General features: G+C 37.6%; 1 protein-coding gene across 5 annotated transcripts in view; it reads left to right on the top strand.

Moving 5' to 3' along the window:
- hspa12a (heat shock protein 12A) overlaps nt 1-16,581 on the top strand; it is a 45,148-nt gene that overhangs the window by 18,904 nt on the left and 9,663 nt on the right. For 3 of the 5 annotated variants that reach the window (XM_084393741.1, XM_084393742.1, XM_084393743.1), the window contains exons 4-10: nt 1,016-1,202; nt 1,607-1,711; nt 2,252-2,368; nt 7,250-7,421; nt 12,485-12,571; nt 13,475-13,579; nt 13,740-13,998. In XM_084393741.1, the coding sequence (XP_084249867.1) occupies nt 1,016-1,202; nt 1,607-1,711; nt 2,252-2,368; nt 7,250-7,421; nt 12,485-12,571; nt 13,475-13,579; nt 13,740-13,998 (1,032 nt within the window). The remainder of the gene's footprint in view (nt 1-1,015; nt 1,203-1,606; nt 1,712-2,251; nt 2,369-7,249; nt 7,422-12,484; nt 12,572-13,474; nt 13,580-13,739; nt 13,999-16,581) is intronic. The other 2 variants (XM_084393744.1, XM_084393745.1) reach the window with 1 other exon arrangement.

The raw sequence follows: 16,581 nt of genomic DNA, 5'->3' as shown, positions 1-16,581 counted from the left end.
TGTCAAATGTGGACAACGAGAGAGTGGGAGATGAGAAGGAAAAAAGGAATGAGTTAAATTGAGACTGCTCTTCTTTGGAAAAACCAGTTCCTTTCCTTCAATCTGGTTAATTCGAATAGTGTTTTGACTGCTGCTACAGATTTACAAGCACAAATAGCCCAAGGCCTCTGAGATTATTTGGGTTGGACTGATAGTCTAGTCTCTAAACCTTTACATAAACTCAGCTTTCCTTGTAAAAACTCACACAATTCATTTACTAAATCTGTTTATAGTCAAGAAGACAGCTGCTTTGAGTTGGTTAACAGGAGATGAATGGATCAACTTCAAGTCTGTCCTGATTCCACAGAATCCCAGAGTAATGTTTTGGTTTGTTCACAGAGACCCATATTATTAACTCTGGTAAGCTGATACCTTATGGACTGTTACATTTATGCCAATAATTGCCAGTTGACTTGTAATTACAGTAATAAGTTTGGTTATATAGTGCCCCCAAAATGTATTTAGACATGTAATATCTATAAATGTCAATGCTTTACATAACAAAATATCAAACAAAGCAGCAAACAGATGATAAGCTTTTTACCAATTGGTCCCAATGTAGTTTTAGTGGATCCATAAAATCTCTTTATTATTATAGGGTGCATGTAGTTTGGCATATGCAATTCTCTCTCTGTCAGTTCAGACAGTCTGTAGTCGAGGTGCATGTTCTGTTTTTCCACTGAGGTCCTTCGTCCTGGAAGTAAAAGGCCATGAATATTTTAAATCACTCTCTCTGTATGATGCTTGAGCTGGTTTTATGACTGCCTTGATATTGATAATGATGGATAATCATCTGTATGATGCATGATTGGGTTGAGTGATACTGTAGGTCATCTTAGGTAAGTTGAAAAGGTTCTCTCCTAATTAGGAGAAGAAGTGAAAAGCTAAAAGCTTCTACCCAATGAAATTATTTCCTGATCCCATCAGATCCCTGTAGAATTCACTCTCTCATTGGTTGTTTTTCCTTTGTTGCTAGGCGCTGGGAGGGTGGAGACCCAGGTGTGTCCAATCAGAAGACGCCCACCACCATTCTACTGACCCCAGACAAGAAGTTCCACAGTTTTGGTTATGCAGCCCGAGATTTTTACCATGACTTGGATCCCACCGAGTCTAAGCAATGGCTGTATTTGGAGAAGTTTAAAATGAAACTACACACCACTGCAGTAAGGACACATTCCTACGATATTTTTTATTAGTGTTGACTTGGCGTCCCAGCACAAATATGCATTGAGGGAATTATTGATCATAAATGTGAGGACATGGTCTTCTGCCTGATACTGCAGGGATATATTCATAAATTGCTGGCTACTGCATAACTTAACAAGTAATGCAAACAAACTCATTATTAACAGGTGAACCTATCAAAGCTTTAAGACACTGAAGCAATACTGTTAATGAGTTGTCTAGTTTTATTAAATCTAAATGAAGTGTCTAAACTGTTATACAGTATATTTCCCTCATTGTGAATGATGTGATAAGTCTATTGAAGTACAAATACATTTTGATTTTACATGTCAAGCTCTTTCTTGTTTCTGAGAGGCATTTATTGTCATTTTATCTTTTGCAGAATCTGTCCATTGATACGGATTTACATGCGGCCAATGGGAAAAGGGTGAAAGCTCTGGATATTTTTGCTTATGCGCTGGCCTTTTTTAAGGAGCAGGCTCTTAAGGTATGTCTTACTCTCATGATCATACAGAATGCTATGTTAAACCCAGTCAATTCACATCATGTTATCATGTACTCTACTGTTTGAAAGTTTGAGGTCGGTAAAATATTTTTAAAGTTTTAGAAAGAAGTCTCGTATGCTTTTTTTTTTTTTGTTAAATCAAAAAACAGTAAAAACAGTTATATTGTGAAATATTATTATAATTTAAAGTAACTGTTTTCTATTTGAATATATTTTAAAATGTAATTTAAACCTGTGATGCAAAGCTGAATTTTCAGCATCATTACTCCAGTCTTCATGATCGTTCAGAAATCATTCTAATTTGCATATTTGGTGCTCAAGAAACCATTTCTTATTATTATCATCACAGTTGAAAACAGTTTTGCTGCTTAATATTTTTGTGGAAACCATGATACATTTTATTTCAGGATCAAAATCTTTTGTAGTAATGTATTTACTGTTACTTTTTCTTACAATTTAATGCGTTCTTCCTGAATAAAAGTATTTACTGACCTCAAAATGGATATTTCCCAATGGATACAGGAGCTGAGCGACCAAGCAGGGGCGGATTTTGACAATGCTGATGTCAGATGGGTCATCACTGTACCGGCCATCTGGAAGATGCCGGCCAAGCAGTTTATGAGAGAGGCAGCGTATAAGGTATAACATTTCTTTCTCACAGCCGCATATGCTCAAAAATGCACGTCTCGTTTTGATAAACGACCTCCTTTGTGTTTTGAAATTGGAGAGAGGTCTATGTGTAATGTGTGAAACCCTTGAGTCATTACATTAATTGAAAGCACATTAAGCACAAGTTTGAAGTATGGGTTGTACAGATCCCTGGTGGATGTTTTAAGGTACTGCAACGCTTTAGTTGAGCTGTTAACTTGAAAGAGAGGAGGTAAAAGCACTGTTTTGCTGGCAATCTAAAATATAAAAGGAATGAGATATACAGAAATACAGGATGTAAATTGGAAGAGAGGAAAGGCAGAGATTAACGGAAAAGGAAAAAGGAAAGACACTTATCTCATCCCTTAGATACAGCCTCTGTTTGTTTGTTTTCACTGTCTCTTAACTGGACCACCTATAGAGACCCCATACAATGTGGTACTGTATCGCTGACTCGCTGTTTGTCTGTGTCACTGCTGGCAGCATTGTGAGTCTTTGTTTGTGGATCTGTAGTCGAGACATGTGGCCTGTGTGTGTGTGTACGGTAGTCATATGAGCTACATTATTGAGATATTTATACCTGGTTTTACAAGTGATTACAAGTGGTCAGGTGACACAGATTGCTGATTGCACCTGGTTTTGATATGCAGCTTCAGTTTATCATTCATATTAGTCATATTGAAGATGTTTTGTGAAGATTTTCTTTAGGTCAAATTATTTTCTTTTTGAAATGTAAAGCCTTGTAGTGAAGTGATTGGTTGACAAGCAAGTAGTAAACAGAGGGGTGAACTGAAGAGACAGAAAGGGAGGAAGAGCAGGGTGTGGCCTCGGCGTCTCTCATCTCTATCCAAAGCAAAGAAGAAATGAGGCGTGGAAGGCAAGAGTGGGTGAGCTACATCAATACACAGTAAGAAAAGAGAGAGAACAGTGGGAAAAAGAGCAGAGAAAAATAGGGAGTCTGCAACACTTGATATCTGCAGTGGGAATTCCTGCAAAGCTTGCCTCAGGAGCGTGTGTGTGTGTGCAGTGACTCAGCTCTTCATCTGCTGGATCAGGAGAATTGAAAGAAAGGACACTGCATTCATCCTTACCTCTGTCTCGCTCTCTGCATCCCTTTTTGCTCACACTGCCGTCCCATATCTCACCGAATCCTGCAGCACTCACAGCAAACAGTGTCACTCATCACAGCGTGTGTGTGGTGTTTCTTTACATTTTTACACTCCCTCATATTTGAAGTGCGGTAATATGATCTTGATGTATCTGTCCATCCATTTGCGTTATTTACACATTCCTTTACCCGATAAGTGAGTCATGACAGGTAATATTTAGGTGGGGATGTTTTGGGTTGTGCTGCAATAACTGTTTTAGATTTTATAGGTAGTTGACTTCAGGCAATAACAGCAGAATCCTGCAGTGTGACATTCAAATACAATTTGTCAATACAATACAATACATTTTATTTGTTTAATTTAAAATACTCAAGGGTAAATAAAATAGTGAAAAATATACACACTTGAGAGGTCAGCCGTTAGCTAAAACAGCTTCTGAAATGGTTTTATTAGAAAATATTTATGAAATATCTTACATTGCCTATAGATTGTTTGGCCATCCTATAATAATATAGACAGAAATATGCTTGTGTGTGTGTGTGACCAGTGTTATTTTAGTGTTATTATATACGATTGTAGATTGTGTTCAGAGTTTTTTTTTTTTCTTTTTTTTTTTTTTTTGTGATTGTTTTGTGCTTTTGTAATTTTTTGTTTTGTTTTTTTCAGTTAGTAATTTAAAACTTAAACTTATTATTACATACAGTCAACATTTCTCATTTTTGTGTATTTTTGTGTATTTTTTTTTATCTGATATTTCAGCTTTATCTCAATTAACAAATTATTTTTTCTTTTATTTTTTTTTAGTTAACGATAATTACTATAAGGTCTGTGGGAAGACTATTTATTTATAAATTGCAGTAAATGTGAATTTAATGGAGTCTTAAACCAAGTTTGTTTTTATTTATATAGCACATTTTTAAAACAGCAAACATGGCTGACCAAAGTGCTGAACAAAACACAAGATAAAGAGACAAGGGCAAACCACACATTCATGACAGAGGCTCACAATGAATTAAAAGCTAAAGAAAAAAAGTAGGTTTTAAGAGAAGATTTAAAAACAGTTAGAAACTGCCGATCTGATGTAACCGGAAGGCTGTTCCACAGCCTAGGGCCGGCAATAGCAAAGGCTTCATCTTCTCTATGCTTTAATCGTGATCTGGGGACAGATAAAAGTCTCTTATCAACAGACCTCAGATTTCGTGTGGGATTGTATGGGCAGAGTAGCTCGGGCAGAGTAGCTCGGGTCCAGATTATTTAAGGAGGTAGCCAATGCAGCGATTTCAAAATTGTAGAAACATGATCAAATTTAGGTTTTCTTTTGAGGAAATTTGCTGCGCCATTTTGTACTAATTGGAGACGAGCAATAGAGTATTTGGACATGCCATAGTAAAGAGAGTTGCAATAATCCAAACGATATAATGAGCGCATGGATAGCAATCTCTAAGGTTTTCTCAGAGAGAGAGAATTTAATCTTAGTACACCTAACTTCTTAATTCAGGATGAAGTAAAAGGAGCAAATCCAGGTCAATGTTACTGCTCTTAAAGTTTTCATGGGGCCAAAGACTATAACCTCGGTTTTAGATTCATTCAGAAATAAGACCGTTTGAGAGAACCACATTTTCACTTCATCTAGGCATGCAAAAAGAGATTTCAGAGCAGCATGGTTGTTGCGTTTCAGAGGTAAATAAATTTGGGTATCATCTGCATAGCAGTGAAATGATACACCATGCTTTCTGAAAATGGAGCCCAGAGGAAGTAAATACAGGGAAAAAATAATGGGTGCGAGAATTGAACCCTGTGGCACTCCACAGGAGAGTTGAGCAGGCGAGGAAGAAAAATTGCCCAGTCTAACAGAGAAACTTCTATTCGTTAAATATGACTTAAACCAACTGAGGACAGTTCCCTGGATGCCCACAAAACATGCTAGACGGGAAAAGAGAATTTTATGATCAACTGTATCAAAAGCCGAGAGTCAGTCACTTAACAGTGTATCGTTAAAAACCCGTAATAAAGCCGACTCGGTGCTGTGCAAAGGCTTAAAGCCAGACTGGAAAGTTTCAAAGATTTAATCTGAGCTAAGAAAAGACTGGAGTTGAATGAGAACAGTTTTCTCCAATGCTTTGGTAATAAAGGAAAGTGTCGAGATGGGTCGAAAATTATTAAAATCCCTATCATCAAGTGAAGGTTTCTTGAGAAGAGGTGTAACAGTAGCTTGTTTTAGGCTATCAGGGATAGTCCCTGAGCACAAGCATGTATTCAGAAAAGACACCAAACATGGTTCAACCGAATCAAAAATCTGTTTCAAAATATGGGGAGAAAGAACATCATGAGAGCAGAAGGAAGGTTTCAAATGGTCAGTAATTTCTCTGAGAGAAACTGGGTCAAAACCACTCCATATGGCTGAAGAACAACAAAGTTCAGGTGGAACATTAGCAGATGGTTGTAACTGAGATCTTAGAGAGGTGATATTATCACAGAAAAACCTTGAGAAACCTTCACATAATGATACTGAGGGATTTGAAATCACATTTACAGGAGGATTTAGAGCAGAATTTAACACCGAAAATAAGGCTTTAGAACTATGATGATTTTTTTGCAATTAAATTAGAAAAATACTTAGACTTGGCAGATTTCATAGCTTTCTGAAAAGCACCAAACCAGTTTCTGAGCATTTCATAGGAAATTTGTAATTGATCTTTTTTCCATTTACGTTCTGCTTATCTACACGCTCGCCTCAGAGAGCAGATGTTATCATTGAGCCATGGTTCAGTTTTAGGTTTTAACTTCTTAGGTTTTAGAGGAGCAGTGATAGAAAACAATACAGGCATATGATCTGAGATCAGAGTGTCAAAAACCTGAGCATCAGTAATGGAAAAACCATGAGAAAGAACCAGGTCCAAAGTATGTCCATGAGTATGCGTAGGATCTTTCACCCACTGAACCATGTTTAATGAATCATTGAGATTTAAAAACTCCATTGTTAGAGGTTTTGACTGACAGCACACATGGATAGTCCCCTAGCAGAATAATATTGTTATAATTAGTTACACATTCACCCACAAAAGCAGTAAATTCATTTATAAAATCTTTCACTAGGTGAGGGGGCCGATACACCAGCGCTAACAGAACAGGATCATCACATTCCATTCCCAACAGCTGTACTTCAAAGCTACTGTAAATTGTAGATGGAACAGAACGACAGTAGCTACTAAAACAATTTTTTTGAAATTACCACTAGCCCACCCCCGCGGCCAGAAGAGCGAGGAGAGTTAAAAAATGTGCAGCCTGCCGGAATCAAGTCAGAGAAACGACTCATCACAATCCTTCGTCCAAGTTTCTGTGATGCACATAAAATCCAAGGTCGTGGGTAGTAAAAATGTCATTTAAAATGAACGTCTTATTGACTAGCGACCGAGCATTAATCAGAGCCATCCTGGAAGGTGGTACAGAGTCAGAGATAACGGGAGCAGAGACTCTATTCAAAGAGTGAAGATTCTGAAGAGTAGCTCCACCGCGGCGAACACGGATAGAAGGGCAGCAGGGGATCGTCAAAGGAGAATCTGGGAGAATGGGCCGAAGGCAGCGAGCCGGCATGCCACATACACCGGCGCCATATTTTTTTCTTTTTCAACAGGTTAAATGCTATTGTTAAGTTAACGAGTAAAAATTTATTATCTTCATTCACATGTTTTTAGCAAATATGAGCCTGGGTTTCATATTCCTGGTTTAATGTCTTGTCATTTGGTGTTTTGTACTCATCTAGGCTGGTCTGGTTTCTCGAGACAACCCTGATCAGCTGATCATTGCTCTGGAACCAGAGGCTGCGTCCATTTACTGCAGGAAGCTCCGCCTCCACCAAATGGTTGATTTGGGCACCAAAACAGCCCTGAACGGTTACAGCCCAACGGAGAACGTTGGGGGGGGAATGACCCAGGGTAAGCTACCCATACAGTCTTTTACCATATTACAGGTGCATAGCATTCTGCTATGAGGATAAACCAAATCACACTCATACTGTTCTAGTTATGCTCAAGTTTATGCTACAGCACTTAAATGCTTGTGGATAATGTTGTCCATGTGTTTTGATGCCACTAACCTGGCCAGTGATTAGTTCTTCAAAAGGCATACGTTACTGTGAATAGTAAGCCAGTCAAATTACAGCTTGGCAGATCAGTAAAGTTCAGATAGTGAGTGAACAAACTGGGCATGCTGCTGTTGAGGCTAGTTATTAGGTATGGTTGAAAATTCAGTTTTATAGGGGGCTATAGTTGTTCGGCTAGTCATGGTGTGTCTTTTTGAGAGTGAGAAAGACCAGAAAGATTATTTTTTTTGCTATATATAGTAAAGTAGTGAACTGTAAAGATGTTCTGTTCTTCAATATGAAATGACCCAATTTTTTACAACATCCACTCTTTCCCAAAACAGTGCTATAAATTGAAATGGAAATTATTCAACTTAAACTAGCACTGAAATGGAATTTACTTCTAAACTAGAGCTGCAAAATGCTTATTAAACTCTCACCGCATTGAGGGAGAGAAGCTGATGATGTGTTTAGAAAACAGTGGGAGTGAGGAAGGGAGAGATGAATTGAGATGAAGAAGCAGCTCATTTTAGATGACTAATATATTTTTGTTCGACCTTTCCTCATGCATGTGTTTGTCTGCATAATGTAAATGGATATATCACATATACACTACAGTTAAAAAGTTTGGGGTCAGTAAGATTTCTTTAAAGAAATTATTCAGCAAGAACACATTAAATTAATCAAAAGTGACAAAGACATTTATAATGTTACAATTTTAAATATTATTTTTAATGTTCTTTTGAACGTTCTACTCATCAAATAATCCTGAAAAATGTATTATGGTTTCCACAAAAATATTGAGCAGCGCAACGGTTTTCAACATTTATAATAATAAGAAATGTTTCTTGAGCACAAAAAAAAAAAAAAAAAGATCAGCTTTTCCATCACAGGAATAAATTACTTTTTAAAATAGGATAAAATATAAAATGATTTACTGTATTTTTCATCAAATAAATGCAGCCTTGGTGAGCATGAGAAACAGACCCCAAAACAGTAGTGTATTTACAACCATACATGAACAGATGGTTACTCAACTATGGACACTTTTACTTTCCCAAGGGTTAATGTTTACATTTAATAATTCAATTATTTATTTTTTTAATTTATCTTTTATTTTGTGTCATTTATTTATTTTTTACTTTGAAAGAAATATATACAAAAAAGTGTGCAATCCAAATTCAATCTTAAAATATGTAAATTAATCAATTAAAGTGCCCATAGTTGAAGAAACACCTCATTACATTCCACAGTAAATCAGGACATGGTATGCCTTGCCAGTTTATGTCACACACCAAAGTATAATGTAATTGCATCAAATTCAAACCTCAGAAGTAAAGGTGCTTTGGTATAGAAGCAGAGCCGAGTGCATCTTCTTCTCCTTTCCCCTTCCAGTCCATTCCAGTTCACCTCCATTGCCCTGCTCATGTCCTTATGACCGACTGACAGCGCATGCACATACACAGTCTGCTTTGTATTAAAAAACGCATTTTCAGACTAGTACATTGTATTTCAGTGGCCTGTGATTTTAGAAATGACATTGAAAAGTAATTTTTCATGTGCATTCAGAAGGCAACAGTCATTTGGACCACTGCTGAATGGTGATGCCAGCATGAGAAACAGCTTCGGCAAATTTACAATTCCCCTGCCTCATAAATTTATTTCTCTCTCTCTCTCTCTCTTTCTATTGAAGTTTGCATGCACATTTATTCATAATCATGTAATTGTTTGAGGTCATGCCTTCCATTCCCTTGGAAAGAAAACTATTTTAATTATACCAAAAAATGTTAACAATCTGTGTCTAAGCCATTTGCACAATTAACCACATTTGTAAAGAGTTTAATTGTTATTGGTTGATGTCAACATTTAAGAATGTTATGATAAGAATGTTATTTGGTCCATTTAACTGTATGTCTGAAACAGCTAAAGCAGAACTATCATTCCTGTAAAATACTATATCAGGGGACATGTGAGTGACCTCAGTCTGATGACATCAGCTAGCACATCTGTAACTCTAAACCTTACAAAAGAAGTGACACAGAAAGAATTTGACCAGATGGATTTTGTGCAGTAAAGATGAAAATAACAGCAATTGTAGAAGTAATGGTGGCGTGGTGAAAAAAGAGATTATGATGCATAGAAAGAAAGTCTAAAATTACATGTGTTCATATGCTGTTCTAGAGAGAGAGAGAGAGAGAAAAAGAATGGATGAAGGACAAAGGAGTGTTTATTGATTATTTTAGCAGCAGTAGTAGTATTTGTGCTCTGATAGTCTGTATATTTGAACATGGTTATTTTTAGAGAGCCTGAGACGGGAAGCAGTTGTGTGAGGCGACAGCCATAGATCTACTCCATCTCTAAAGAGACTGGCAGGAGATAATATGCCCTGAGGGATGTCTCAGAATTTATTGGATATTGTTTTTATTTTATTTTTTATTTTTAAGATGATAATTTTTAATGTTTTTGAAAGAAGTATCTTATGTTCACTAAGGCTGCATTTATTTGACCAAATAGTACTGTAATATTGTGAAATATTACAATTTTAAATAGCTGTTTTCTATTTTAATATATTTTAAAATATAATTTATTCCTGGGATGGCAAAGCTGAATTTTCAGCATCATTACTCCTGTCTTCAGTGTCTCATGAACCTGATTTGGTGTTTCTTATTACGCCTGTATTTTTTTGCCGCCCATGTTTACAGATTACAGCATTCACACTGAGGTGGCGGGGCAGAGCAGAAGTGGCAGTGCTGCGATCATTTCAGAGCCAAGTGTATTTGTGTTTTTGCTGTGCCGCTTATGCTGAATTAAAGCCACAGAGCATTGTTCTTGGTCAAAATGCACCCGAGTTAAAATGAAAAATAACAAATTTCAGTAAGTGAGGTGTTCCCAGTTTCACGGTCACCGTATGACATTCAGAAAACTAAACTAAACGAAAACACATTATTGCCAGGTGTTTTTACCCAAACTTTAAATGATTAAAACTAGAGGTACATCTTAACTTTAAGATTAATACAAAGTTCTGTCACGAAACTCTAGATGGCGCAGGACAATAGATCCTTTAACTCAACCTGCTTGTAATCACATGGTTAACTATAGAGCACAGCTGATTGGTTCCTGCTGTATCAGTAGCCAATGGGCTCGCATACTCAACCTGTGAAAGCACAATGGGCACTTGCTGCTCCCGCTCTGCATACGCACAGCTTCTGCGCTGCCTCCGCGCTGCCTCCGCACTGCTTGCACGTCCAGTGTGAAACGGGCGTTATTATCCCTTCTTAATATTTTTGTGGAAACCATGTTAATTTTTGTTCTTTGATGTCTTTTCTTTCTTTCTTTTCTTTGAATAGATTCTTTGAATAGAAAGTTCAAAAGAACAGCCTTTATTTGAAATAGAAATCTTTTGTAACATTATAAATGTCTTTACTGTAGCTTTTGATGAATCGTTAACACTTTACAATAAGGTCTCCATTTGTTAACATAGACTAAAAATGAGTAAATTTATTTTTACAGCATTTAATAATATTTGTTAATGTTACTTAATAAAAATGTTTATGTTAGTTCACAGTGCATTAACCTAATAGTTTGTCAATCCATTTTAATTTGTCCATTTCTAATATTAACAAATTGAAATTATCATTAGAGTTGGCCAAATGTAACCATTTAGGAATCAATGAAGAATTGATATACAGTCATCTGAAGTAAATTATGTTCTCCTAAACTTTTCCACAAAACCAAAAAATTTGGTTTATGGTTTTTGTTGCATCGTTTTGTCCACATATATGTAGTTCAATGCCTTGATATTTTGATAATCTAAAATAGACTGTGGTTCCCTGTGAGTGCAGCTAATGAGTTGTGAATTTGCTATCAGGGTGGGAAAGGAATTTCAGATGTGGGTCTGTTGTGTGGTGAAAACACTGTTAGATGGAGCGGTTAGGTCTCCCACGCCCCATCAGAACCTGCCATGTACTGAAAAAAAAAAAAAAAAAAATGTCTGCATTGTTTTCTGTGGGTTGGAGGAAATGTCCATCTGACATCAGTCTCCATGCAGTTACTCTCCCTTAGAGCCAACACTTCCTGTTTGGGAATGTTTACAACTGTCATGATGGCCATTATCCTCTGATGTCATCAGACCAACTGCCCTTTATCAGACCAGGACACCCTCCCCCTCTGCAGTGAAGGAACAGAGACTTTAGCATTCCGGTTCCAGTCAGGAAGTTCACAAAAGTGAAAAAGAGAGGAAGTCTTTCAATCAAATATTTGTGGAAAGATAAAAAAGGATGTTGCATGTTCATCCAATATTAGACAAAGGTGATTTTAGATATTTAATTATGCATGCTTGTTTCTTTTTTCTTTTTTTATTCACATTTTTACATAAATTACATTTACTGTCATCCAACATCTAATTTCTTAACACTGTTAAATGGAATCAATAGCAAAATAAATATTTATTTTTTTATATATTATACATTATAATGTTATGACTTGACTTAAAACGATTGATTTTAGTTAGTGTTTTAGTTGTTATTTATTTGGACAAAAATGTAATATAATTTTATTATCAGCCGCAACATGAAAATAATGATCAGCTTGCAGTTTCAACTGGAATTTTAATATCGTGCATCCCTTTAAAATTTAAGTTTCAAATAAGTAAATAACAGAAAAATGCCAGCTATTTTAGTGCTTTTCTTTAAATTTCATAAATTTCCTTGAAAATAAAGGAGTCTGCTTTTTTCCAGCAGCATCACCCTGCTTAAAGAAATCACATGCAGCCCATGTTCCTTTCTCATCCTGTCGCCTTGCCTATAGAACTGCCACATACACACACACACACACACACACACACACACACACACACAAACAGCTTCACGCTGCATTCCCTCTCACACACACTTCCTGTCTCTCTCTGTCAATAACCAGCCAAGGAGCATGTGCGCCGTAACCGACAGAGCCGCACCTTTCTGGTGGAGAATGTCATAGGAGAGCTCTGGTCTGAACTCACTGAAGGTAGAGTCTTTGTCTTCTCACACACTTTTCTTTTAGTATTTTGCTCCTGCTGTTTCTAATGCTGCTGTCATAAGTTAAGAAAGCCTGAAGCTCTTGAGAAGGATGCACTAGTCTCAAATAGCTAGACCTTTCAACAAAAAAACAGACCTCGACGCAGCTTATTCTGGCTAAGAATCATCCAATCAGATGTGAAGAGACTGACTCGCATGTAAAACAACAGATTACAGTATGGTTTGTTTTTATGCACGGATGTGTATAGACATTGTGTTTAGAATTTTAGTCTGTCCAATAGTAATAAAGTAAAGTAATCCCTGGATGTGCCAGACTAGATGCACCCTAGCTGAGAGCATAAGGAAGATGCTTAGTTTGAAAGCCCTGCTCTGGTGAACTCTGACTTATTCTGCTGTCTGAATTAGCAGCTGCTCAACCGTCAGAATTGCCTCGGCAAACTTTGCTATTCATCACTGCTGGAATAACCTCCACGCAAATTATTCAGTTATTCAAAATCATTCCAAATTTCACTACATTTTCAGTGTTAAAGGGATAGTTCATTCAAAAATGGAAAATTGTCATCATTTACTCACCTGAATGTTGTTCCACACCTGTATGTTTTTCAGAAGATATTAGTGAGTAAATAATGATATTTTTTTTTGGTGAACTCTATATAGTAAATAATATACAAAACCTACATAAAACTTTCATTCCAAAGACTTCTATTTGAAATCCCAACCAGTGAACCCTAAATGTAGGTCACCGTTCCCCTGACACCGTGCAAAAGCACTTGCCGGACTTTTCCGTCACTCACATCCAACATCTGCAGAGAGTTCGTGGAAAAGTATAAAGCTGTAGATCCACTAATTTCTTTTTCCTGGTGAGCCTCTAATGTTGTTTCTGCTGCTGTAGGTGACCGTTATGTGGTGGTGGATTGTGGAGGAGGGACAGTGGATCTCACTGTGCATCAGATCCGGCTGCCGGAAGGACACTTGAAGGAGCTTTACAAAGCTTCAGGTACAAGACACAACTCTTATGACTGGTAGCTTGAGATTCACATTTAGCTTAAAGAAGCTTTTATTTAAAAGATAACTGCTATTCTTAAATATTATGTAATAACTGAAAATCTTATTTCCAATCATCTGAAATCATTTTCATCTTTCCGTCCTCTCCGTAGGAGGCCCGCACGGCTCTCTCGGTATAGATTATGAATTTGAGAAGCTCCTATGTAAGATATTCGGGCAGGATTTCATCGACCAGTTTAAGATCAAGCGTCCGGCCGCCTGGGTGGATCTGATGATCGCGTTTGAGTCTCGTAAGAGGGCCGCAGCCCCTGACCGAAGCAACCCGCTGAATATTAACCTGCCCTTCTCTTTCATCGACTACTACAAGAAATTCAGAGGACACAGTGTGGAGCATGCACTGAGGAAGAGCAAGTGAGTGTCTAAATGTGGCCGAATTCACCCATGATCACAGTGCAGTCAGGTTGCACCAAACACAGATTATTTACAGGCAGTTTCGTCGTTATCTATCCACTTTCATGGTGCTTGAAACATTAGTTTTTTTTCCCCCTTTGGAATAGCTGCTTTTTCCATAAAACAGAAATGCATTGTGATCAACTGGCTATCAAGTTTATTTGCAACTTTGCTTGATTCAAATAATAATTTAAATATCCATATGTATTTAAAAAAAAAAAAATGTCTTAATAAATTATGAAATAAATAAATATTATTATTTATACATTTTACTTTTCATTATATCCTATGTGTATATATATCCTATATATATTATTATTATTATTTTATTTTTTATTTTGCAAATTTATTTCCCATTATTTATTTATGTGTATGTGTGTGTGTGTGTGTGTGTGTGTATATATATATATATATATATATATATATATATCAGCGTTGCCTTGTAAAGCAGTCACTCCTACTAGCCACTTTGGTGGGTTGAATTTTATATATAATAGCTGTACCTATTTAAAAGACTACAATTGCAAAATGTATAATAAACTAAGTGCAAGGTAGTGTTGTCAGAAATATCGATTTTTCAATGCATATCGATACTGAAATATCTGAAACGCTTCCAATACTCATTTTCCACAGAATATATACACTATACCAGCTGTGCTTTCTCACTCTCTCATCTCTCCAACAGCGAGTTGACAAACAAACCCTTCTCCCTTTCGCTCGTTTCATTTGCTCCGGATGAGTATTGTTGGTGTTACAGGGCTTGAATTTTGTGTTACAGGGATTGCACTTATTGCGCGTCATTTTATTAATTCCTGCAGATTTTGTGGTCACACCCAAAGTGCGCACACATAAAGCCGTCTCTAAATTGAGTTTGTTTTCGCTGCTTCTTGCACTTAAACTGTCAAATACACACAAAATAATGTCAAAATGCCTGTCTTGGCGAGTATTCACGCAAACACAGACAGTTATGTTTTAAGTGAATGTAAACAGTTGAGAAAGAAAACGTGTAACAATATAATGGATTTGTGCGTCAAATTAAGGTGATATTAAAAATATCTATATGGCAGTTTTTCCCCATTATATTGATTGATGGCTGGTGAAAATGCTGAGTGACTAGTGTGGTAGATTTTTCTTACATACCTGGAACCTAATTACCTGGGGCGTCTCCCGTCAGCACCCAAGCGTCTACAGTCGACACTTAATAATCTTTATACTCTAGCTCTGCGTCTACAGTCGACAACTGGCTTCGAGTTCGACGACGTCTCGTAACTAGTAACTTTGGGAAACTTCTAGCCACAGTGACTGGAGAGCAAAAAAAAGAGCAAAAAGTGAATGTCAAGTCATGTATGTGTGTGTATGTATGCGTGTATATATATATACACATACACACACACATACACACACACACGGTGTATATGTGTATGTATATATATATATATATATAAGATGGCGGCGCGAGTACATCGCGAGGCTCGCGGTCTCTCCAGATTCTGTAATTTAGCAGTATTTTTCTTGCTCATTTCGGGTCTGTTCGTCCAGAACAGTTGTGCCTTAACATCGTACACCCAAGGTGAGCTTTTGGATATTGGTTTGCGAATTTCCGACAGTTTTATGGACAACCTTCGACTCCTTCCTGAGATCGCCAGATCACCCGAGGCTATGCACTCTGCCCGGCCGGGCGGAAGTGCTCGCAGGCGCCGGCGAGATCGTAAACAAAGGCGGGGGAAGCGCGGAGGACTAAGAGCTAAGCTAAAGCTAACACCACACCGGCTCTCTTTACCCAGCATTTTCCTTGCCAATGTACGGTCGCTGTTGAACAAAATGGAGGAGATTCGACTCAACATCACATACAGCAAGAGACTTTTGAACTGTAATGTTCTAATTTTCACGGAAACATGGTTAAACAGCGGAATACCGGACAACGCTATTGAGCTAGCGGGACGCCATACATTCCGGGCGGATAGAACATTAGATGGCTCCGGTAAGACCAGAGGTGGTGGATTGTGCATTTACATTAACAAAGCTTGGTGCACAAACTCTGCTATTGTTGGGAGACATTGTTCAGCTAACCTTGAGTTTCTCATGGTTAAATGTAGACCGTTTTATCTACCGCGGGAGTTCACTTCCACTATTATAACTGCAGCCTATATTCCCCCGGATGCTGATGCCAAGTTTGCTATGAAAGAACTTCACGCAGCCATCAGTAAACAACAGACCGTTCACCCGGAAGCTGCGTTTATTGTTGCGGGTGATTTTAATCATTCAAACTTAAAGTCAGTGCTACCGAAATTTCACCAGCATGTTTCCTGTCACACCAGAGGAAACAAAACCTTAGACCATGTTTACACAAACATGGCTGAAGCTTACGTCGCGACACCCCTCCCCCACTTGGGACAGTCAGATCACCTTTCTTTGTTCCTCACCCCCAAATATGCACCTCTGATCAATCGCGTGAAGCCATCAGTGAAGACCATCAAGGTGTGGCCTGCGGGGGCAGATTTCTCACTCCAGGAAAGGTTTCTACACACAGACTGGAGTATGTTT

Source organism: Rutilus rutilus (genome assembly GCF_951802725.1).
Source record: "Rutilus rutilus genome assembly, chromosome: 21".
In the NCBI taxonomy this organism is placed as follows: Eukaryota; Metazoa; Chordata; class Actinopteri; order Cypriniformes; family Leuciscidae; genus Rutilus; species Rutilus rutilus.
The sequence above is the reverse complement of the archived record's forward strand: the minus strand, read 5'-3'. Positions and strand labels throughout refer to the sequence as shown.